At 31.8% G+C, this 25,762-nt stretch overlaps 1 protein-coding gene across 4 annotated transcripts in view; it reads left to right on the forward strand.

The window, feature by feature from the left end:
• Nucleotides 1-21,783, forward strand: part of slgA (proline dehydrogenase slgA) — a 98,868-nt gene extending 77,085 nt beyond the window's left edge. For all 4 annotated transcript variants that reach the window (XM_075300648.1, XM_075300650.1, XM_075300647.1 and 1 more), the window contains 7 exons: nt 3,512-3,576; nt 3,645-3,823; nt 8,622-8,796; nt 19,237-19,398; nt 19,470-19,661; nt 20,743-20,920; nt 20,997-21,783. In XM_075300648.1, coding sequence (XP_075156763.1) covers nt 3,512-3,576; nt 3,645-3,823; nt 8,622-8,796; nt 19,237-19,398; nt 19,470-19,661; nt 20,743-20,920; nt 20,997-21,202 — 1,157 coding nt within the window. In that variant the 3' untranslated portion in view covers nt 21,203-21,783. The remainder of the gene's footprint in view (nt 1-3,511; nt 3,577-3,644; nt 3,824-8,621; nt 8,797-19,236; nt 19,399-19,469; nt 19,662-20,742; nt 20,921-20,996) is intronic.
• The last annotated feature ends 3,979 nt before the right edge of the window (nt 21,784-25,762 follow it).

The raw sequence follows: 25,762 nt of genomic DNA on the forward strand, positions 1-25,762 counted from the left end.
TTTTTCTATAGAAAATTTTGTCAAAATTTTATTTCCATAGATAATTTTGTCAAAATTTTATTTCTATAGAAAATTTTGTCAAAATTTTTTTTCTATAGAAAATTTTGTTACAATTTTATTTCTATAGAAAATTTTGTAAAAATTTTATTTCTATAGAAAATTTTGCGAAAATTTTATTTGTATAAAAAAATTTGTCAAATTTTTTTTCTATAGAAAATTTTGTCAAAATTTTATTTCTATAGAAAATTTTGTCAAACTTTTATTTCTATAGAAAATTTTGTCAACATTTTATTTCTACAGAAAATTTGTCAAAATTTTATTTCTGTAGAAAATTTTGTCAAAATTTTATTTCTATAGAAAATTTTGTCAAAATGTTATTTCTGTAGAAAAGTTTATAAAGATATAATTTCTATATAAAATTTTGTCAAAATTTTATTTCTATAGAAAATTTTGTCAAAATTTTATTTCTATAGAAAATATTGGCAAAATTTTATTTCTATAGAAAATTTTGTCAAAAATTTTTTTCTATAGTAAATTTTGTACAAATTTTATTTCTACAGAAAATTTTATCAAAATTTTATTTCTATAGAAAATTTTGTCAAAATTTTATTTCTATAGAAAATTTTGTAAAAATTTTATTTCTAAGAAAATTTTGTCAGAGTTTTATTTCTATAGAAAATTTTATCAAAATTATATTTCCATAGAAAATATTGTCAAAATTTTATCTCTACAGAAAATTTTATTAACATTTTATTTCTATACAAAATTTTGTCAAAATTTTATTTCTATAGAAAATTTTGTCAAAGTTTTATTTCTATAGAAAATTTTATCAAAATTTTATTTCCATAGAAAATATTGTCAAAATTTTATTTCTATAGTAAATTTTATAAAAATGTAATTTTTATATAAAATTTTGTTAAAATTTTATTTCTATAGAAAATTTTTTCAAAATTTTATTTCTATGAAAAATTTTTTCAAAATTTTATTTCTATAGAAAATTTTCTCATAATTTTATTTCTATAGAAAATTTTGTCAAAGTTTTATTTCTACAGAAAATTTTATCAAAATTTTATTTCAATAAAAAAATTTGTCAAAATTTTATTTCTACAGAAAATTTTTTCAACATTTTATTTCTACAGAAAATTTTGTCAAAATTTTTTTTCTAAAGAAAATTTTGTCAAAATTTTATTTCTACAGAAAATGTTATCAAAATTTTATTTCTATAGAAAATTTTATAAAAATTTAATTTCTATAGAAAATTTTGTCAAAGTTTTATTTCGGTAGAAAACATTTTATTTCTATAGAAAATTTTGTTAACATTTTATTTCTATAGAAAATTTTGTTAACATTTTATTTCTATAGAAAATTTTGTCAAAAATTTTTTTTCTATAGTAAATTTTGTACAAATTTTATTTCTACAGAAAATTTTATCAAAATTTTATTTCTATAGAAAATTTTGTCAAAATTTTATTTCTATATAAAATTTTGGCAACATTTTATTTCTATAGAAAATTTTGTCAAAATTTTATTTCTATACAAAATTTTGTCAAAATTTTATTTCTATAGAAAATTTGGTCAAAATATTATTTCTGTAGAAAATGTCGTCAATATTTTATTTCTATAGAAAAATTTGTCAACATTTTATTTTTATAGAAAATTTGGTCAAAATTTTATTTCTACAGAAAATTTGGTCAAAATTTTATTTCTACAGAAAATTTGGTCAAAATTTTATTTCTATAGAAGAATGTGTCAATATTTTATTTCTATAGAAAATTTTGTCCAAATTTTATTTCTCCTATTTATAATTGAATTCTATCAATCAAACAGCAAAAAATATACCATTTTTGATAGAATTCTACCAACTGTGGCTACCGCGATCACAATCATAAATATTATTTTAATGACAAATTTCATTAATATGATGAAGCTTTTTCTATCAGTGCAATTCTTAATTTATAATGGACTCATCGATTATATGCATCGTTACCGCTACAAATGTTCCATAAGTATCACAAAAAATTGGCGAATTTTCCTCTTCCTTCGAGTGATGATGGTTTTTGGTCAACAGTTTTTGCAGTCTGTGTTACCATTGTATCTCAAAACATTAGGGCTGTTTTCTTTTAGCACTGGATACCCTTAGCCGCGAAGGACTAAAAGAAAACAGAGTACTCGTTTATCCAGGACAGCTCCAAAAATATACAACACTGCCATCAGCTGTTTAAAAACAATCACAGAAAAGAAGTGAAATCTTGCATTTTTAATGTATGAAATGCACAAATTAGTAATAAATATTTACTGCTGCGATTATTTATGACATTGTATCAGTTTGAAATTCAGTTTTGTCGATAAATTAGTCACAATAAATTGCTATTGTGAATCGAAGAAGCGTCACTCTATCAAAATACAATCTGGCAACATCGGTGCGACTTGCACTGATGAGATGTTCTGAGTAGAACACCAGTGCAACGATGTTCTGGATAGCCCATACAAATGTTGCATCCAGTGCTAAAAGAAAACAGCCCTATTATTTCATAAGAAATAAATGAGTGCAACTACTTGGATATGAGTTTGTCGCTTTTATTTGGAATGACACTTTTTGTGCCACTTTTTATACATTTTCAACGTTAACGATAATGAAATATAAAATATATGTATATGAGTATTTTATATTTCGTTAGCGTGGGGATTGGGTATAAAATTTACATAATGTTAAAAATATAAAGGGATTAATTGTTGATGCACGAAAAAGTGGCACGATAATTTCTCAGAAATTAAATTTTTAGTTGAATTAAAAAAAGTATCAATTAAAAATAAAAACCAATATCAAACCAAATCAAAAATCTTTGAAAGTTTTGTGCAACTTTTTAGTACAATATTAATTAAATCAATTTTAATTAATTCGATTAATTTCGTAACTGAAGGCAAATAATATTTTTTTCTGTGTTCTAGAATAAAACAAAATAATCTATACCTAGACGCAAATTGTTAAAACATAAAAAACAATTTATCTTGAGTCAGCTTAATATTTCTTAAATATGTTTGGATATTTGTTTTTCATACACAAATGATAGCGACCTACATAAAAGATGTGTAAAAAACATATAGAACGAAAAAACAAACAAAACAAAAATAAACAAAGAATAGATGTGCAAAATTTTTTTTCTGTGATCTACAGATACATATATAGATCTGACCAAGACCAAAGTATTGTAGATTCACGTTGGACCTTGACCTATATTTAGAACAACATCATTTGACCGTGTTGTCACATGCGATGGCATCGCTTGGCTATTATTATTGTAGTGTATATGATCATCAGATGCTTTATCTATGGTATAGGCCATATTGTAGAGTGCAATTAGTATTAATATTAAGTTATAAAAAAATATTTTTGTATATTAATTTTTAATTTTCACAATCACAATGCTATCGTATGTCGTGGTTAAGTTTTTGGAAAAAATTCCTCCAATATGTTAATAAGTAAATTTACATTTTGTTTTTGTTTTTTTAGGCGCTACCTTTGGCACCGGTATCACCGCCATTAAACTAACCGCCCTGGGTCGTCCTCAACTCTTGGTATGTAATAGTTAAATGTAAAATTCTAATCATTCCTATTCTAATGCCACTTTTATCTTTTATTACAGTTGCAATTGTCTGAGGTCATTATGCGCACACGTAAATATATGGAAGATATGGTTGGTGGACAAGGCAATGTCTTGACTTATAAAAAGACTATTAAGGATTTGGAAAAGTACTACGAGAGTTTGGGTGATAATAAGAACGTCAAAGAATTCTTGAAGAATGTTACCTCTGATAAAGATGGGTAGGTGTTTTTGTTTTAACGATCATATAACCATTTCTAAACCATAGTATGCTAAGTCGATGTTGCATATTCTTTTAAAGAATTTGTTTGGACTATAGATTGTCGCAAATCTCTCAACGAGATGACTGAGCAGTACCATATTCACTTAATATGAGTACCAGGCACGGTTGCCAGGTAGAATTCTATCAAAATTGGTATATTTTTAACTGTTCGGTAGAATTCTTGATGGTTTGGTAAATTTTGCAATATAGACCTCCTCAAACTAAGAAGTACTTAGAAAATTTTATATAAAAATAAAATTTGGCTAAATTTTCTATAGAAATACAATTTTGACAAAATTTTCTATAGAAATACAATTTTGACAAAATTGTTTATAGAAATAAAATTTTGTCAAAATTTTCTATAAATAAAATTTAGACAAAAATTTCTATAGAAATAAAATTTTGATAAAATTATCTATAGAAATAAAATTTTGACACAATTTTATATAGAAATAAAATTTTGACAAAATTTTTTATAGAAATAAAATTTAGACAAAATTTTCTATAGAAATAAAATGTTGATAAAATTATCTATAGAAATAATATGTTGATAAAATTTTCTATAGAAATACAATTTTCATAAAATTATCTGTAGAAATAAAATTTTGACAAAATTTTCTATAGAAGTAAAATTTTGACAATATTTTTTATAGAAATGAAATGTTGACTAAATTTTCTATATAAATAAAATGTTGATAAAATATTCTATACAAATAAAATTTTTACAGCATTTTATATATGTTAGAAATAAAATTTTGACAAAATTTTCTATAGAAATAAAATTTTGACAGCATTTTCTATAGAAATAAAATTTTGACTAAATTTTCTATACAAATAAGATTTTGACAAAATTTTCTATAGAAATAAAATTTTGACTAAATTTTCTATAGAAATAAAATTTTGACTAAATTTTCTATAGAAGTAAAATTTTGACAATATTTTCTATAGAAATAAAATTTTTACAATATTTTCTATAGAAATAAAATGTTGATAAAATTTTTTATAAAATATAATTTTCATAAAATTATCTGTAGAAATAAAATTTTGACAAAATTTTCTATAGAAATAAAATTTTGACAAAATTTTCTATAGAAATAAAATTTTGATAAAATTATCTATAGAAATAAAATTTTGACACAATTTTATATAGAAATAAAATTTTGACAAAATTTTTTATAGAAATAAAATTTAGACAAAATTTTCTATAGAAATAAAATGTTGATAAAATTATCTATAGAAATAAAATGTTGATAAAATTTTCTATAGAAATACAATTTTCATAAAATTATCTGTAGAAATAAAATTTTGACAAAATTTTCTGTAGAAGTAAAATTTTGACAATATTTTTTATGGAAATGAAATGTTGACTAAATTTTCTATATAAATAAAATGTTGATAAAATATTCTATACAAATAAAATTTTTACAGCATTTTATATATGTTAGAAATAAAATTTTCACAGAATATTCTATAGCAATAAAATTTTTACAAAATTTTCTATAGAAATAAAATTGTCACAAAATTTTCTATAGAAATAAAATTTTGACAAAATTTTCTATAGAAATAAAATTTTGACTAAATTTTCTATAGAAGTAAAATTTTGACAATATTTTCTATAGAAATAAAATTTTTACAATATTTTCTATAGAAATTAAATGTTGATAAAATTTTCTATAAAATACAATTTTCATAAAATTATCTGTAGAAATAAAATTTTGACAAAATTTTCTATAGAAATAAAATTTTGACAAAATTTTCTATAGAAATAAAACTTTGACAGCATTTTCTATAGAAATAAAATTTTCACTAAATTTTCTATAGAAGTAAAATTTTGACAATATTTTTCATAGAAATAAAATTTTTACAATATTTTCTATAGAAATAAAATGTTGATAACATTTTCTATAAAATACAATTTTCATAAAATTATCTGTAGAAATAAAATTTTGACAAAATTTTCTATAGAAATAAAATTTTGACAAAATTTTCTATAGAAATAAAATTTTGACAAAATTTTCTATAGAAATAAAATTTTGACAGCATTTTCTATAGAAATAAAATTTGACAAAATTTTCTATAGAAATAAAATTTTGAAAAAAATTTCTATAGAAATAAAATTTTGAAAAAATTTTCTATAGAAGTAAAATTTTGACAATATTTTTTATGGAAATGAAATGTTGACTAAATTTTCTATATAAATAAAATGTTGATAAAATATTCTATACAAATAAAATTTTTACAGCATTTTATATATGTTAGAAATAAAATTTTGACAAAATTTTCCATACAAATAAAATTTTGACAGCATTTTCTATACAAATAAAATTTTGACAAAATTTTCTATAGAAATAAAATTTTGACTTAATTTTCTATAGAAATAAAATTTTGACTAAATTTTCTATAGAAGTAAAATTTTGACAATATTTTCTATAGAAATAAAATTTTTACAATATTTTCGATAGAAATTAAATGTTGATAAAATTTTCTATAAAATACAATTTTCATAAAATTATCTGTAGAAATAAAATTTTGACAAAATTTTCTATAGAAATAAAATTTTGACAAAATTTTCTATAGAAATAAAATTTTGACAGCATTTTCTATAGAAATAAAATTTTCACTAAATTTTCTATAGAAGTAAAATTTTGACAATATTTTTCATAGAAATAAAATTTTTACAATATTTTCTATAGAAATAAAATGTTGATAAAATTTTCTATAAAATACAATTTTCATAAAATTATCTGTAGAAATAAAATTTTGACAAAATTTTCTATAGAAATAAAATTTTGACAAAATTTTCTATAGAAATAAAATTTTGACAAAATTTTCTATAGAAATAAAATTTTGACAAAATTTTCTATAGAAATAAAATTTTGACAGCATTTTCTATAGAAATAAAATTTGACAAAATTTTCTATAGAAATAAAATTTTGAAAAAAATTTCTATAGAAATAAAATTTTGAAAAAAATTTCTATAGAAATTACATTTTGACAAAATTCTCTATTGAAATAAAATTTTGACAAAATTTTCTATAGAAATTACATTTTGACAAAATTCTCTATTGAAATAAAATTATGACAAAATTTTCTATAGAAATAAAATTTTGACAAAATTTTCTAAAGAAAAAAATTGACAAAATTTTTTATAGAAAAAAAAATTTACAAAAAAATTTTATATAAATAAAATTTAAAAAAAATTATAGAAATAAAATTTTTAAATTTGGTAGATTGGTGGTAAAATTGTCTTCAAATTTTGGTCGATTTTTTTTTTGGATAAGAACGTATTTCAATTCACACAATTAATTTTTTCATTTGTCAAAGAAAATTTCGCTTTAGTGCCTTCACTGTTGTTGAGTGTATCGTGAATTTGTAATTTGGTGAGGCGTAAGCGAATTTTAGGAGCATATAGCATTAGATTACTGGCAAGCCTGTAAAATGTTAACTTAAACAGTTTGCAAATATTTTTTTAATAATCAGATTGGCTCAACAGAAGAAAATAATCGAGAGGCTTCTACGATAAAAACTAGAAGTACATATATGCAATACGTGAGCCTGAAATTAAGCGGGCTAACATTTATATTTCGGCGAGCGAACATTCAAAAGTATGTCAACAGTGGTTTATCCCAAGAACGAGTTCTATTACCTTTGCTTTAAAATTTTGCATAAAACAGTCGTTTGCTATATGCAGATGGCGTGGGAATGACAGTTGGGGAAATTTCTCACATGTAATTAGATTTTTCTTTACTAAGGAACAATATTTTTAGTCAAACGAAGTTTCCTTTTGACAAAAAAAAATTAAGTAGAAAAAAAACTGTAATATACTGCGGATAAGTGAAAAATGAGTGAGGTGGAAAGAACGGCTTATGGAAAAAATTCCACATAGGTATTTCCACAAAATAATACGTTCCTCCCAAACGAAATGTTACACAAAACGCCATCGTTTACTATTTGCTTTTTGCTTTAAGTAAATTTATTTTGATATTCTTTTTTCGATAAACGTTGTTTCTTGTTGAGGATGTGAAAACAATTTCATAAAGACTAACTCAAAACATTTTTTTTTTATTTTCTGGATAATTTTATCCTCCTTTTTCACTTCCACAAGGTCTATTTAGTTCTTAGCACTTTTTTCTGTAATACATACAATGTAGAAGAAATTATTTGATTTTATATTATATTTTTAAATTTACCTTTTGCCTAGAGGGAGAATCGAAACGCGGACCATACAATTTGTAAACCAACACACTGTCCCCTGGTCTGCGTAGCTGTTATTGTCGTCAACAGACAATCACTGCTATAGCCATCAATGCTCAGGTTACCCAGACAACAGTTGTATTTATACAGCGTAGTTTTGGACGGCCACACGCCGATGTAAAGAAACTTTATTTGAAAGAAACATGCCCTTCAGTCGGCCCGTTTCTCACAATACAATTTTGAAACTTGAATTGGAAAAGTTTCCGTGAAATTTTTTCTGTGTATATATCATTTATTCTTGCTCATGGTGAAATTCTGATTCATGATATAACCGTGTCCGTCCGTTCGAATTCCCCTTTTCGAACGAATAGAGATATCCTCTTGGAACTTAGAATCCCTACTTCTTATTGCTGTATGTCGAATTCCATGTTTGGATATTTTTTTTTCATAAAATAAATGAATTCGTTTTCTGTGTGTATGACATTCGACTTAGTTTGTTATGGCTTGGTTTTTATGTATTATGCGGAACATTTATAATATTTATACTATTCTTTATTTTACAGTATTTTGCATCTGTTCCCCTGGTCTGGTATTGTCGATGAAGACTCACAGCTTAGTGATACCTTCAGAGTACCCGATCCAAAAACTGGTCAAATGCGTCGTTTGATCTCACAAATTCCACATAATGAGGAAGAAATGTTTAGAAATATGATTCGTCGTTTAAATACAATTGTTAAGGTAAGCAATATTAACAAATATAAATTTCGTTGTATATGTGAGTTCACAACATCAGCTACCTGTTAAAAAAAAAAAACTCAATGTAGTAGAAAAGGTGCATCTCGGGAACATTCTCCGTTTTGGCCCGAGCCGTAAAAAATTATTGTTTTATTTGGTTAGCAAAAATCTTTTGATTATGCTGGAATCGTTAGATTTCCGTGATGTGTAGTTAGCAGGGTTGGCCTGTCGCAAACTGTGACTTTTGCGACATACATTTACGACGGTATAATACGTACATATGTCGCAAAAGTCGTAAACCTAATGTAAAAAACTTAATTTTGAATTAAAGAAACTGTGAATATATTTTAATTTAATTTACTTAGGCTCCCCGATAGAAGGGATACAAAAAAATGATTTTTATTGTATTTACTAGTTTTACATCTCTCATTGGCAACTTCAAACTATTCTAGGTTTGCTTGGTCCATAATGTCCATCCAAGCCTTAGTTGCATCAGCGAATTAGGATGGAAATTAGCTGTAATAAGCCAAAAAATGATTTTGTAAAATTCTTTCTAAACAAAAAGTCACTTATGCAAGACTTAAGTAGTTTTCCTTCCTTCCAGTTTCTGCAGAAATTATAGAAGGAAAGGATGAGCGAATACAGACCGTCTAAAAAAGCTTGATATGTTACGGACCATCTCTGGTAGTTAGCGCACTGTCTAATCTGTTCTGGCTTAACGTAGTACCCCGATTATGGTCTTACTGATTACTTATCTGGATGTAGGGTAGCTACAGGGAGTCGTCAAATTATGTGACTCCCCTGAGGGGTTCGAGGAATGAATAACAAGATTTTATGAAATCGAATGTTGCTTACACAACTCTCATGATTATCATGTCCTGCGTACATATCGAACTAGAAATGGTAGTCGGACGATTTCATTCCTATTGCGATATTCACCACTATGGTATGGACTGAATAGTCTAAGGGTATGGTCTCACTAGACAAATATTTGCCTAAAATGAGTGTCAAACATTTTTCCAGTAGCACTTACGAAATATCTGTATACTGTTTTGGAAAATACTCTTATCGTGATGTAATATATCCAATATGGTCTAAAAATGTTTGATGCTTTGCCTGTGGCGAAGAATTCTTTTTCGATTTCTGTCAAATATTTGCCCAGTGTGACCACACCGTAAGTGAGCATGGAATATCGGGCTGCCACTATACCTAACCTAACCCAAGGGGATATGGATCAACCACAGGACCAGTAGAGGACTAGTCTCTGCTGTGTATGGACCAGTCCCAGTTCTACACCCTCAAAAAAAATCGCTTCTTTAATATATGTTCCAAACATATTTTGCAGGAAGCACATATATTATTGGATACTGCCGAAACATTAATATGTTTGTTTTGTGTGAATATGTTTGGAAGCATTTTGAGCCCAAAAATATTATATGCTTGGAAGAATTTTTCCCAAAGACGATTGTGCTCATTGCCTAATATACTCGTAATTTTCACTTCCACGAAATATTTTAGTTCTTGGCACCTTTTTCTGTAATACAAATAATGTTGAAGAAATTATTCACTTTTATAAATTTATAAATTTTACCTTTCGCCTGCACGGAGAATCGAACAGAGGACCATACAGTTTGTAAGCCAACACACTATCCACTGGACTACGTAGCTGTTATAGTCACCAGTAGATAATTATCGTTATAAGTTACATTTATATAGCATAGTTTGCAGCGCCCACGAGCCCATGCAAACATAACATTATTTAACAGAAACATACATTTGTTTGCCACGTGGAGCAGTGGTTAGCATGTCTGCCTTGCATGCAAAGGGTCGTGGGTTCAATTTTAATTTACACATTTATATTTATACTATATTAAATTTTTATAATGAAACTTCGAAATGTGGGTTATTAAAGATTTATAGTTGTTGTTGTTGTTGTTGTAACAGTTTATTGTGATCTCATCCATTTCATGTTATACGCTTGGTACATCAGCTTGTTGGCAGATCAAGGAACTCTGCGACTAAGATGGGGTGTGTCCAGAGTGATCTGGTGGTAAGTCGGGTTGGTTTGGCTGGGCAAGAGAAAAGATGACGCGTGTCGTGTGGCCCTTGGTTGCAAATTGGACAAACGTCAGCTACGCTGCTATCAATCACCGATAAGTAGGAATTGAGGCGGCTGCACTTGCCTGATCTTAATTGGGCCAAAACTGCCCTAGTCTGCCGTGGGAGGTCTCTTTCCTCCGGTGCTATGGGCGGTGGTCGGACTCCAAGAACAGGATTAACCTTGTAGCTTCTCACCGCTTCAGCTACAGTATCCTCATGAATCCTGTTCAAACCTGCCTGGTACGCTGCTTGATCTAGAGGCTCTCTTTTATAGCGCTGGATCTCGCGCTCTAGATTATGTATATCAACCCTTACGTTCCTGGGTGGTGGTTGTGTATCCATAAGATGGTGGTTTGGATGATTACTGCGATAACAACCCAGGAGATACTGCTTTGACAACATGTAGTTGTGTCTTCGCACAGGGATGATCTGTGTCTCCACATAAAGGTGATCCAGGGGTGTGCTGCGGAGACACCCAGTCGCAGTTCTAAGAGCAGCGTTCTGGCAGGTTTGTATGTTATTCCACTGCGTATCACTGGTCTGCGGTGTCCACACTGGCGCTGCATAGTTTACCACTGACCGGCCAATTGCCTTATAAGTAGTTAGCAAAGTTTCTTTGTCCGCACCCCAAGTACTGCGGGCTAGTGACTTGAGGACCTTGTTTCTACCACGGAGCTTATTACAAATTGCAGTGGCATGGGCAGATGACCTAAAAAGGCTGTCGAATGTGACCCCAAGAATCTTGGGGTAATTTGTGGTCGGAATTATTACTCCATCGACTCTGATATTCAACTGCCTGCGCACTTCTGCCGTCCATGTAGTAAATAGTGTGGCTGAGGATTTGGTGGGGGATATCCTCAAGTTTCTCGCAGTGAAATAACTGGTAAGATTAGCTATGTAGACGTTCAACCGATCGCAAATGTCATCAACATTGGGCCCAGATGCCAAGATTGTACAGTCATCCGCATATGATACAATCTCGACGCCGTCAGGAGGGGGTGGAATCGAGGACATGTAGAGGTTAAACAGTGCCGGAGATATCACCCCACCTTGGGGAACTCCCTGTTTAACTCTACGCGGTCTTGACTTTCTGTCCCTGAATTCCACGTACGACTGGCGTCCACACATATAATTCAGCACCCAACGCTTCGCTCCTGCCGGTAGGGACGTATTCTCGATGTCCTCAAATAATGTGGCATGGTTGACCGTATCGAATGCTTTCGATAGGTCAAGCGCCACGAGGACCGTCCTGTGACACGGCCTGGGCTGGTTAAGTCCCTTATTAATATGTGTCGAAATGGCATGTAAGGCTGTTGTCGTACTATGTACCTTACGGAATCCATGTTGATGGTGGGCAGCTGGAAAATTCTCCACAAGGCTGGGGAGGAGTAATGCCTCAAGTGTCTTGGCTACTGGCGAAAGAAGGGATATCGGTCTGTACGATTCACCTTTGCTCGAATCTTTGCCCGGTTTCAGTAGTGGAATCACCCTTCCCATTTTCCAGACATCGGGTATAATGTGTGATTCCAAAGACAAATTGAGGAGTCTGGTCAGGTACTCAACTCCCAGTATTCCCAGATGCTTCAGCATTAGCATTGAAATTCCGTCAGGGCCCAGCGCCTTAGATGGTTTCGCGCTGTTGATGACATTGGTAACTTCGGCTGCAGTAAATTGTGGTGTGTCATCGGCTCGGAGACCACGTACACGACGGGTGGCTATCCTTTTCGCTCTATCACTCTCGGGATGCTCGACAAACTGTCGGTTGAAGTATTTGGCGCACCTCTTCGGATCAGTCACAGTCACGTCGCCAAATGTGACTGAAATCCCATCATCCCTTGTGGAGGGGTTCGAGAGGGCTCTAACTGTTGACCACAATTTACCAGTTCCTGTTCCTAAGTTACATTGCTTCAGGTGCTCTAACCAAGTGTTCCGCTTGTGCTCGTCGACTATCTTACTAATCTCTAGATTTAGTTCTCTGATTCTAGGATCAGCAGGGTTAGCACGACGGCGTTCATCACGCTCGTCTGCGAGTCCCGCCGCTTCGGCTGGGAAGTTGGGCCTCACCTGGGCAATTCGACCAGCGGGTATGAAGCGAGCGGCTGCTGCGTTGATGATGTCCCGGAACTCCCTCTGGGCAACATGAACATGTGAGGGGGACGGGAGCTCACTGAAGCGGCGATCGGTGTATTCTCTGAAGCCTTCCCAGTTGGCTTTCTTTTGATTAATAAACGTCCGGCGTTCAGAGGTTATGAAATCGGAGGGTCGGTTGATGGTGAGAATTATGGGGAGGTGGTCCGAACCCAATGAAATGACGGGTTGCCAGGAGACGTCATTTATCAGACCAGGCGATGCTAACGATAAATCTGGCGAACTGCTGCAGTCACCCATAATTCTCGTGGGGGCCTCTTCGTTCACCGTGCAAAATGTGGAGTCGTCTATCTGCTCTGCCAAAGCTATGCCCCTCTGGTCATTACCCAGGAGAGAATGCCAAAGTTCATGGTGGGCATTAAAATCTCCTAGAACCAATCGGTTATGCCCGCTCAACAACCACTCAATGTTTGGGCTATAACCAGGAGCACAGCTACCAACCGGCGGTATGTACACATTGTATAGCTCTATCTCGGCAGCCCCACACTTAACTGCTACCCCCATACATTCCATGTACGGGTCATTAGTGTCTAGCACAAGCGTGAGTGGTCTATACTGCACGGAACGGTGTAATATGAAAGCCAGGCCACCACCTCCATTTCTTGTGCGATCCTTCCGTAGGACATTGTACCCATCACAATGTCGTAGGCTGCAGGTGGGATTCAGCTTTGTTTCCTGGATCGCCGCGATCCTTATCCTTTTCCGATTCATAAAGTCTACGATCTCACTAATCTTACCACGGAGCCCGTTGCAATTAAATTGCAAAAATTATGCACTCTCCGGAACTGGTACAACAATATTCGGTGTAAGATGCTGCGGCGGAGAATATTGTTGTGCGGGAGAAGTCGGTGGGGTCACATAATCAGATGACCCACTGCTGCAGTCATTGGCACAGCATCCTGCCACGAAGTCAGTTTGACTATACTCCCGCAGCGATGTTAGGCCGGAGCAATTCCGGAAGTGCACCCATTCCATGCACCGGTTACACCTCACCGAAACCGAGCGATGGTGAATTCGATTTCGGCAGACGGCACAGTACCATGGTCCGGGGTTTTCCTCTATCCCGGCTCGGACCAAAAGCAGGCGGAGAGGGCTCCCCGGGATGCACCTTCTCCAACACGAAAAAATGGACGAGACAACACGTACACTGAGGTGGCAGCCGCTGGCCGATGGCTGGTATCCATCGGGTCAATCCGGTGCGTAGAACCCGCCGCCGTGGGATTGATTTATAGTCAGTAACAGTGCTTGATATAAACGAAATTGACTGATTTTTGAATAAAATATTATTTTTTATTGCAAAAATAACAATTTTGTAACAAAAAACAGTTTTTGGTACAAAACTTTAAAACTTGGAAGGAATTCAAAAACTCTAACAAAAGAAGAACGAGGAGTCGAGTATAAACATACATAAACGAGTATAAACATACATAAATAATTTTATAATATAAACATAAATTTAGTTAGGTGTGAACAGTTTTTTACTAGCATTTAACACCATCGCTGTAAAATGCCTTTTATTTTTCTTTAATAATTCATTTTAAAGAAAAAACGTTTCAAATTGTTTTAGCTGCAAAACTCGAACTTAATGCCCGCTTTTATATTTGAATGTGTCGGTCAACTCCTCGTGGACTACTTATTAATAAAGAAGAACCAAACATTGTTTTTATACATTTTACTGTGTAATTTTTCACTATTTCCTCCTTATTTCATTTTACTGTCCCAACTCTAAAAAGAGTATAGTGCCCTTTCGTTATTTTTATGAAGACCCCTGATTTCTTTTAACGAACCAAGAAAAAAATTGTGCCCATAATGCCAAAACGATAAACAAAACACATGTCCACACATACATAAAATGCTGCTCTCAAGGCGAAAACATATGCTGTTTGTTTTTCAAATGTCTATTCTCTTGGTTCCGATTGTCTATTCTCTTTATTCAAATTAAATAATATTTAGACTTAAGCATATCAAATTTTTGGCCTTATCATAAAACAGTTTTACGAAACAACATAGAAGCGGTTTCACAGAAATTGTTCTCTTTTGATTCTTTCGCTGTGTTATGTTGATATCTTTCGTCAACTCTCCCGGTTTCCATCTCTATTTCTTTCTCTATACTATCTATGTCGCTTTGAATAAAATATCACAACATATGTATGTTTAGTCGAAATTTGTAAATTTATATATGTTTGCATTCACACATATGATTTTTATGAAACATTCATGCCCCAAACATAATATATTCTAACATATTAACATAGATGTCCCAAACATTTAGTGTTAGTTTAGGAACATTACATGTTTGCCCTTAAATATATTGTGTTTTAAAATTGTGCCCGAAACACATTTTGTTTATATCGGAACATATGAAAAACATATTTTTCTAACAGTGTGGGAATATGTCCTCCATCCATCAGGAAACAGCAATCGCCTGCAATTCTACTTATGCAGTATTGATAAAAGTGTGCTCTACCACAAAAAAGTCCTACATGAATGATAGATCGCAAAGGGGTAAATATCGATATAGCGATATTCATATGAGCTCTTTTTGGGTTAAGCGCTACTTGGGACCAATCAGTATTGTGGTGACAATTTTGTGGACAATTCAATTTTCTAAAACCTGTAGAGCCGTTTGATATGCAGAAAAAATTGAATTTTTAACTGAAAGTGCTTCAATTACAAAGTTAATAGTATCAATCACCAATATACTTGAAAATTGAATTTTCAATTAACATCTTGGCTGAGTTTTGCATCGAAATCAATTAATTTTGTTATTCGTAAAGTAAACAAGTATATACAGCCGTAAGTTCGGCAGGGCCGAGTCTTATGTACTCTGCACCATGGATTGCGTAGAAACTTCTACTAAAGACTTTCATCCACAATCGAATTACTTGGGTTGCGGTAACACTTGCCGATGGCAAGGTATCTTAAAACTTCTTAACACCGTCTTCTAACTTGTAAGTTAGTCCATACGAACAAGTTAGTCCATATAAACAAAAAAAAAGGCCGATTAAATACGTATATAATTCAGTTTGACAAAATTTTCTATAGAAATAAAATTTTGACGAAATTTTCTATAGAAATAAAATTTTGACGAAATTTTCTATAGAAATAAAATATGGTAGATTATTTTTGGCGATATGAACCAAATTTTGTGTGATTGGCGATCGGCTATATATAACTATAGACCGATATGGACCAATTGTTGCATGGCTGTTAGCGGCCATATACTATACCAAATTTCAACCAAATGGGATGAATTTAGCTCCTCCAAGAGGTTCCGGAGGTAAAATCTGGGGGTCGATTTATATGAGGGCTATATACAATTATGGACCGATATGGACCAATTTTTGCATGGTTGTTAGAAACCATATAGTAACACCGCGTACCAAATTTCAACCGGATCGGACGAATTTTGCTCCTCCAAGAGGCTGCGGAGGTCAAATGTGGGGTTCGGTGTATATATAATAATGTACCGATATGGACTAATTCTGTCATGGTTGTTAGAGACCGTATACCGACACCATGTACCCAATTTCAGCCGGATCGCATGAAATTTGCTTCTCTTAGAGGCTCCGCAAGCCAAATCTGGGGATCGGTTTATGTGGGGGCTATATATAATTATGAACCTATGTGGACCAATTTTTGCATGGTTATTAGAGACCGTATACCAACACCATGTACCCAATTTCAGCCGGATCGGATGAAATTTGCTTCTATTTGAGGCTCCGCAAGCCAAATCTGGGGATCGGTTTATGTGGGGGCTATATATAATGAATTATGAACCTATGTGGACCAATTTTTGCATGGTTGTTAGAGACCATATACCAACACCATGTACCAACTTTCAGCCAGATCGGATGAAATATGCTTCTCGTAGTGCGGAGCCTCTACGCCAAATCTGGGGATCGGTTTATATGGGGGCTATATATAATTATGAACCTATGTGGACCAATTTTTGCATGGTTGTTAGAAACCATATACCAACACCATGTACCAAATTTCAACCAAATCGAATGAATTTTGCTCCTCCACGAGGCTCCGGAGGTCAAATCTGGGGATCTGTTTATATGGGGGCTATATATAATTATGGACCAATTTTTGCATCGTTGTTAGAGACCATATACCAACACCATGTACCAAATTTCAGCCAGATCGGATGAAATATGCTTTTCGTAGAGGCTCCGCAAGCCAAATCTGGGGGTCCGTTTATATAGGGCTATACGTAAAAGTGAACCGATAACCGATAACAACTACTTGTGCCAAGTTTCAAGTAGATAGCTTGTTTCGTTCGGAAGTTAGCGTGATTTCAACAGACGGACGGACATGCTTAGATGGACTCAGAATTTCACCGCAACCCAGAATATATATACTTTATGGGGTCTTAGAGCAATATTTCGATGTGTTACAAACGGAATGACAAAGTTAATATACCCTCCATCCTATGGTGGAGAGTATAAAAAGAGCTGCTTCTAAAGCTCTTTTCTAAATTGTGATCAGGAAGTACAGTGAAACCTCTCAAACTAGGAAACTCAAAAGTGGAAGAGTAAAATTAATCTGGAAACCTCCCAATTGTGGACAAAATATAGTACACCGTAAATGTCCCCTTCTGAGAGGTTTCACTGTAGTGCAAATTTAGTTCATCTGCCCTGTACTTTACACGAACTTGTCACTGAAAATAAGGCTTAAGGCTTCCCTTTTCGAAGCCTTAACACTATGAAGATATAAGGCACAATAGGATTGAAGATGATTCGATTTAAAGGGGTTAATGTCTATATGTGTTTCCATTAAGTACAGTCAGGCGTGTACAGAATTGTGCCTAGCGTTTTCTTTTCCATGACTCTGTTGATCAAATTTCCTTAATTTTCGTTGTCCATAAAGCTCGAATAATAATTAATGTAAATTAAGATCATGCATTGGGACGTTAATCGCCTGTTTCGGTATCAAGATACCATGAAAAGTGGTAATCTAAAATCTTTATTTGCTGGGAAATGATTGACTATTGACGAAAATTCACGCAAATAGAAGCGCTTCTAGGGGGAATAGTGGCGAATTTTAATTAATACTCATACCCGTTCATCCAATACCTGTTAATTTAAATCCGGATAACATAATTAGTGATATGGCGAAGTCAACATGAATTTGAGGATTATCAAGATAACTAAAAAACTATAACTACCATAGATCTTGGACAAATAAATCCAAATCCTCAGCATAATCTCTGATTTCTTTGATATTCTTCACATTTGTGTTAAATTCTATAGAAGATATCTTCTTATATATTTCTTATGATTCTCAAACTAGGAAACTCAAAAGTGGAAGAGTAAAATTAATCTGGAAACCTCCCAAATGTGGAAAAATATAGTACACCGTAAATGTCCCCTTCTGAGAAGTTTCACTGTAGTGCAAATTTAGTTCATCTCCACTGTATTTTACATGGGCTTGTCACAGAACAGAAGTACTCCTTTTTCGAAGCCTTTACACTATGGAGGGATAATACACAATAGGATGAAAGATGATTCGATTTAAAGGGGTCTAATTTATATATGTGTTTCCATTAAGTTAAAGGGCCAAAATTGAATTATCTTTTCCAGCCAGATCTGTACTAAAGACTGTGGAAAAGTTTAATCGCCCCAACGGAAACATGTACAGTCAGGCGTGTACAGAATTGTGTCTGGCGTTTTCTTTTCAATGACTCTGTTGATCAAAGTTCCTTAATCTTCGTTTTCCATAAAGCTCGAATAATAATTAATGTAAATTAAGATCATGCATTGAGACGTTAATCGCCTGTTTCGGTATCAGGATAACATGAAAAGTGGTAATCTAAAATCTTTATTCGCTGGGAAATGATTGACTATTGACGAAAATTCACGCAAATAGAAGCGCTTCTAGGGGGAATAGTGGCGAATTTCAATTAATACTCATTCCCGTTCATCCAATAACTGTTAATTTAAATCCAGATAACATAATTAGTGATGTGGCGAAGTCAACATGAATTTGAGGATTATCAAGATAGCTTCTCCCACCTACTAAAAAAACTATAACTATCATAGATCTTGGACAGATAAATCCAAATCCTCAGCATAATCTCTGATTTCTTTGATATTCTTCACATTTGTGTTAAATTCTTTAGAAGATATCTTCTTATATTTTTCTTATATTGTTTGACTGAAGTTAACTATTCTCTTTTTGATTTTCTAGACTGCTGCTGAATTGGATGTCCGTATAATGATTGACGCTGAACAAACTTATTTCCAACCAGCAATTTCCCGTATTACTCTAGAAATGATGCGTAAATATAACAAAGATAAGGCCATTGTATTCAATACATACCAATGTTATTTGCGTGAAGCATTCCGTGAGGTAAGGTGGAATCCATTTAGTAGTACCAGACGGATAATTTACGGTCATGTTGGGACTTTTCATTCGTTTAGGTTAATACGGATTTGGAACAAGCTAAACGTCAAAACTTCTACTTTGGTGCTAAATTAGTGCGTGGTGCTTACATGGAACAGGAACGTGCAAGAGCTGAGGCCTTGGGATACCCTGATCCAGTGAATCCCAACTTTGAGGCTACTACTGAAATGTACCACAAGACATTAACTGAGTGTTTGAGAAGGATTAAGGTGAGTAGCACTCGTATATGGATAAATCAATCAACTACACTGAAAGAAGTGTTTGCTTTCCTGGGTGACGAAATTTTAGACAAGTGAAGTTTTCTTTTGAGGCTAAAAAAAAATTTCCTTAAAAGCAAATAAAGCAGATTGCAACATTTAAGTTAAATTCGGATTTATTTGCTCTTAAAGAAAATACTATACAACAAAGGAGAATTGCGTTTGTTTGTTATTTCGTTTCACAGGAAAGTATTTTTTCGTTGAGTGTGTACACTAAAAAATGAACCCTATATGGCCCCAGCAAAAGATGTAGAAGTTCTTCTAAAAGCACAACTTTAAATGCACTTCCAAAAATGTACTCCCGAAGAAGTTCTTTATTTTAGCTGCACAGGAAGTTCATTTGAGTCAATTTTTTTATAACTCGCTTTTTTTGTTAATGGAAAATTTAAAATTTTTTGTTTCAAATAGGTTAAAAATAGATTAAGAAATAATTAAATGGTAAAAATTATTTAAATGTTGCCGAAAAAAAAATCCAAATCCATTCTAGGAAAATTGCGAATTTTTGAAAATAGTTGATGTCAAACGTTCCAAACAAGCATAAGAATGCATTAAAACTCATAAAAAAATCTAAAAATTATTTATTTGTGAAAATATCACAAAATTTCTTAATTCACATCCAAAACACTGAATTCGCATCACATCTTAAGAAGTGATGCAAATTCAATGCAACGACGGTTAAAATGGTGGACATCCGTCTTATGACAAGCCCATGTTAAACTTCCGGATCCAAAAAGAACATTTGCATTACTTTTTTGGCGACGCTGTTTTTTGTTGGGGCACTAGGGCCAATTTAATTATATTTTAACATAGTTCATGGAATTATTAGGTTTTGAAAAAGTTTTCTTGACTTTAATAATTTTTAATGAACTAAAACATGGGGAAAATTTATATACAATTGAAGCATAAAGATTTCCTAAATTCGTGTCTCCCACCAAATTAATCAAAATTTTCTAAAATTAACTGGTGGGTTGTATTTTGAGTGTAGGTCACTATTTTAATCAAATTTTGTTTTTTTCTTTTCTTGTCCATATAGATACTCAAAGATAGTGGTGAGGATGCAAAGAAGATTGGTATTATGGTAGCATCTCATAACGAAGACACTGTTCGTTATGCCATCGAGAAGATGAAGGAAATTGGAATTTCTCCAGAAGACAAAGTCATATGTTTCGGCCAATTATTGGGCATGTGTGATTATATTACTTTCCCATTAGGTATGTACTGAAAGAAAAAAAAACAATTAAAATTTGAAATTTTTTTAATATCAACTGTTACTTTTTCCTACTTTAGGTCAAGCTGGTTACTCGGCCTATAAGTATATACCCTATGGTCCAGTACAGGAAGTCTTGCCATATCTCTCGCGCAGAGCACAAGAAAACAAGGGCGTTCTGAAGAAAATTCAAAAGGAAAAACGTTTGCTGCTTGCTGAAATCGGACGACGACTCGTACGCGGTCAATTGTTTTACAAGCCCAAGGGCAACTATGTACCCATATAAATTAAACAAAAACTCCAAAACCAAACCAACCTGCTCACCCAGAAACACACACATCTACACCACACAATGTCATTCACTAGAAGCGTCGATTAAAATGTAACTGAAAACTTAATTTTTAGCAAAAAAACCAAAAAAAACAAAGAAAACAGAACCGACAAGCATACACACACACATCGATCCAAAAAACCAAATAAAAACTTAGGATTCGGGCCTCGTTTACATTGGGGCAGATTTGGGGGACCTGTACGGATTCGTCCCACAAATTTGAATTTAATAAATTCTTTGTATATAGTTCCGAAGGTGGCCCAATCTGTGCCAATACGAACATTTTGCCCAAAAAAGGTGTTAACGAAATACTAACGAGAATAACTTTGCTAAAGATAAATATGTGGAATTTTTACATAGTGTTTGGACCCCTCCTAACCTTGGGCTATACGACACACACACACCCACGTACATACACATACAAACCCACTGTAATTATGTTTCTGTTTGTTTTAAGAATCGATGACGTTTTTAGACAATTCTCCATTTGAATCCGAAATACAAAACAACAAAAAAATATTTATGGAATTTTTAAACACTGTCTATTTATGTGAATTAAGCTTTCTATGGAAAAGACATCATTTTATCGATAACAAATCAAATGAATGTGTTCCTTTTTAACGTAGAGAATTCAAGGACACTATGTTATCCCTTCAGTGGTTTGTGACATCAACTTATTCTCTTCGCAGGATATGTCAGTAACCTCAACCAAAAGCAGCTTTGACCCACTCAAATTATCAGCTTTACCATGGAGGATTACGTCCATACATTTTTACAAAACCTCTCGAATACTAGTTATCTGTTTTTTTTTTATTATTTAAATTATAATTTGTAAATCTATACTCTATTCGCCCCTTTTTAATTAAAACAAACAAAATACTAAGCTTTATATATTTTTCTTACCTAGCATGATTTTAAAGCAAACAAGTTGATATAGACATATACATACACATATGCATAACTGGAATCTCTTATTTTTTTAAGATAAACAAAAAAATACTGTTGAACAAGTCCTTAAAATTTGTTTTAATTGTTTTTGTAAAAATTTGTTTTAATTGTTTCCAATTTCTATTTTAGATTATTTTTTATTATGTTCCATGTCTATGACTATAAACACTGTCAGATACAGCTCCCTTGTTGCCCCACCCCCTCCATCCATTTATGTTTGTAAAATCTTAATTATTTTAGAATTGAGTTTTAAAATAATTTAAGGATTCCCGTATTATTTCTATATAATTTTAATACCTGTTTCAATTCTAATACAACAAAAAAAATACATTTACTTTTATGTAACCAAAAACGAAAAAAAAAAAAATAATATTTATATTTATAATTTCCACCCTCCTAAGTGTAATTATTATGGAAATTCTTTTTAATTTACATTTTAATTATTGTATTATCCATTATCCATCTGTATTGTATGTTTATGAAGTTGTTTTTTTGTTTAAAATAATTATTTAATTATAGTACTTGTCTTTATAAACTGTGTTTTAGTTCTTTTTTTCTCTTAATTTTACAAAAAAGTACTTTTTAACAGGATACAAATAAATGAAAATAAAAAAATACAGAAAATCCAGTTTGGATGAAAATAAAACTTTTTATTTGTATTTTCTTTTTTTATTTACAAATCGAATGGTCATTTAGAGTATATTAAAATGCAATTCGAAAATTATGATATAGCAAATTTCCTATAGCAATGAATTCTTTAGAAAAAATCCCATAGTAAAATTTTACACAATTATTCATACCAAAGAAATTTTGCTAAAATTTCGTGTAGCAAAGAAATGTTTATACAATTTCGGCTAGCCAAGAAATTTTGAAAAAAGAAAAACAATTATTGAAAAGAAAGTTTGTCTTCCTGTGACAAAGACAACTTTAAACAAATTCCTTTGGAAAATAAAAATTTCTGTGTCAAATTTTGAAAAAAAAAAAATGATCTTAACAAAGAAATTTTCACCAAAATTCTTCTAACATAAAATTTGGACAAAATTGTCTATAGAAAAATATTTTTTTTAAAGATTTCTATGGCAATGAAATATTGAAAAAAAAAAATCCGATAGAAAAGAAATTTAAATTTTAAAGTCCTATAGCAAACAAATTTTTCTATAGGAAAGATATTTAAAAAATGCTATAGAGTGGCAATATAGGAATTTTCATAAAGTTTTCCAAAGAAAATACATTTTGACATTTTTTTACAAAGGACATTTTTTTCTTTGGCAAATTTTCCTATAGAAAAGAAATTTAAAAAATCCTTTTGGAAAGAAATTATAAACCGCACCAAATAGTCACTCTTTGTGGGCGCATTGGTTTTTCGACAATCACTCTTGGATTCTCATTCGCCCAATTGCGGCAATTCTGTTTATTGACGAATCCACTTGAGGTGAAAATGTGCCCGTCACTGAAGATGATTTTCTTCGAAAATTGATCATCCACTGTTGCCATTTCTTGGAACCATTTAACACGTTGTTGGATTGTGTATCTCTCCATGGTTCAAATTGAGTAAGTCTGAAATAGAGAAATGTCAAATAAAATTCGGAAAAAAACTTGGCGTTTAGGTGTGGTTCACATTCAACATCGGCACTTACAATTTAACCACCCTTTAGAACGCAAATTTAAAAATTCTATAGAAAAGAAACTTTGACAAAATTTCCTATAGGGCAGATACAAAAAAAATATCACCAAAATTGTTCCAATTAAAATTTTAATTGAATTCTAAAACATTTTCAGTAATAAATTTAATTTGTTCAACAAATTTTTTAATTGAAACAAAAATCAATCACAGAAAATAATAGTATCAAATTATTTTTTAATTGTATCAATTAATTTTTTAATTTAATTAATGTTGGTGATTTATACTATCATTTCTATGATTGAAGACATTCTATGATTGTCTTCTATGATTGAAAACATTTCAATTAAAAATTAATTGGATCAATAAATTTCGTGATTGAAGACAGGCAATTGGGATTGTTTTCTTTTAGCACTGGATGCAACATTTGTATGGGCCATCTAGAACATCGTTGCACTGGTGTTCTATCCAGAACATCTCATCAGTGCAAGTGGCGCCGATGTTGCCAGATTGTATTTTGAGAAAGTGACGCTTCTTTGATTCACAATAGCATTTTATTGTGACTATTTTATCAAAAAACATGAAATTCAAAGAGATACAGTGTCATAAATAATCGCAGCAGTAACTATTAATTACTAATTGGAGCATTTCATACATTAAAATGCAAGATTTCACTTCTTTTCTGTGATTATTTTTAAACAGCTGATGTTGCATATTTTTGGAGATGTCCTGGATAAACGAATACTCGGTTTTCTTTTAGTCCTTCACGGCTTAGGGTATCCAGTGCTAAAAGAAAACAGCCCTAATATTGTATTTAAAAAAATCTATAGCAAAGAAATTTTGACAAAATTTCCTATAACAAATTTTGAAAAAAATACTATGTCCTTGTAACACCTTTTGGTAATGCTGGTGATATTCCTGACAGACCCTTATCATTTAGCATGGAATCGGGCAGCACTCAGTGATAAGATCTGGCTGATGTGAGAGAAGTTCACCACTGGACTGAATAGTAGGAATGAGTCTGAAATAATGGGCTGCCACAATTTCTAATTTCAACAAAAATGTCCTATCGCAAAAAAAATTGTTAAAAATTTCCTACAGCAAGAAATTTTGACAAACGTTTTCTACAGAAAAAATAATTTTGGAAGAATTTCGTTCATTTCAGACCTCTCTCGCATCATTATTATAGGCCTTAAATGCTGCATAGATGGTCGGTTCCTCCCATAAAAAAAAAACTGTGTGTCGGCTTCATAGAATAATTTTTTGATATTTTGTTCTGATTTTTCATAAAGAGTCAGTAACAATATTAGTTTTCAGAGATTTCCATTTTCGTGTTTTTGGAGCAATTTTTGCAAATATGAACCTTATGATTTATTTATAAGACGTCTGCAACATAAATGTTCGAATTGCGCATAAAATTGGACTCATGCATATAAGACCCAAAATGAGTCATATCTCGCCGCCCAATCTATACTGAAGGCTATGGAAATTCGCTTTAGTCTGCAATGAAATATGTATATCTAAGCTTGTGTAGATTGGTACAGGGCATTTTCTTTTCCATAACTTCATCTTCGTGTTCAACAAAGCTTGTATACATTTATAAGAATGTGTGATATTATTTTCTTCGTTTATTCTTAATCTTTCAATCTGTTAAAGAGCCTTTAAAAGCGACAGATCGACAGATCTATGTAGCATTCAAAATTTATGGCTAAAATCGCTTCAAGAGATTTAGGTTACGTTAGGTTATGTGGAAGCCCAATGTATCAGGCTCACATAGACTATTCAGTCCATTGTGATACCACAGTGGTGAAGAGATTTGAAGGTTGTATTTCACTGTGCGTCCAGGAAGTGTTTTTAAAAATACTTCTAAAGTACACTCAAAAAAAGTTTACTTGGATCCAAAGATTTTGACCTTCCTTTAAGGATTTTGGTATTGATTCCGAGCC

Source organism: Haematobia irritans, chromosome 3 (assembly GCF_050003625.1).
Source record: "Haematobia irritans isolate KBUSLIRL chromosome 3, ASM5000362v1, whole genome shotgun sequence".
NCBI lineage: Eukaryota > Metazoa > Arthropoda > Insecta > Diptera > Muscidae > Haematobia > Haematobia irritans.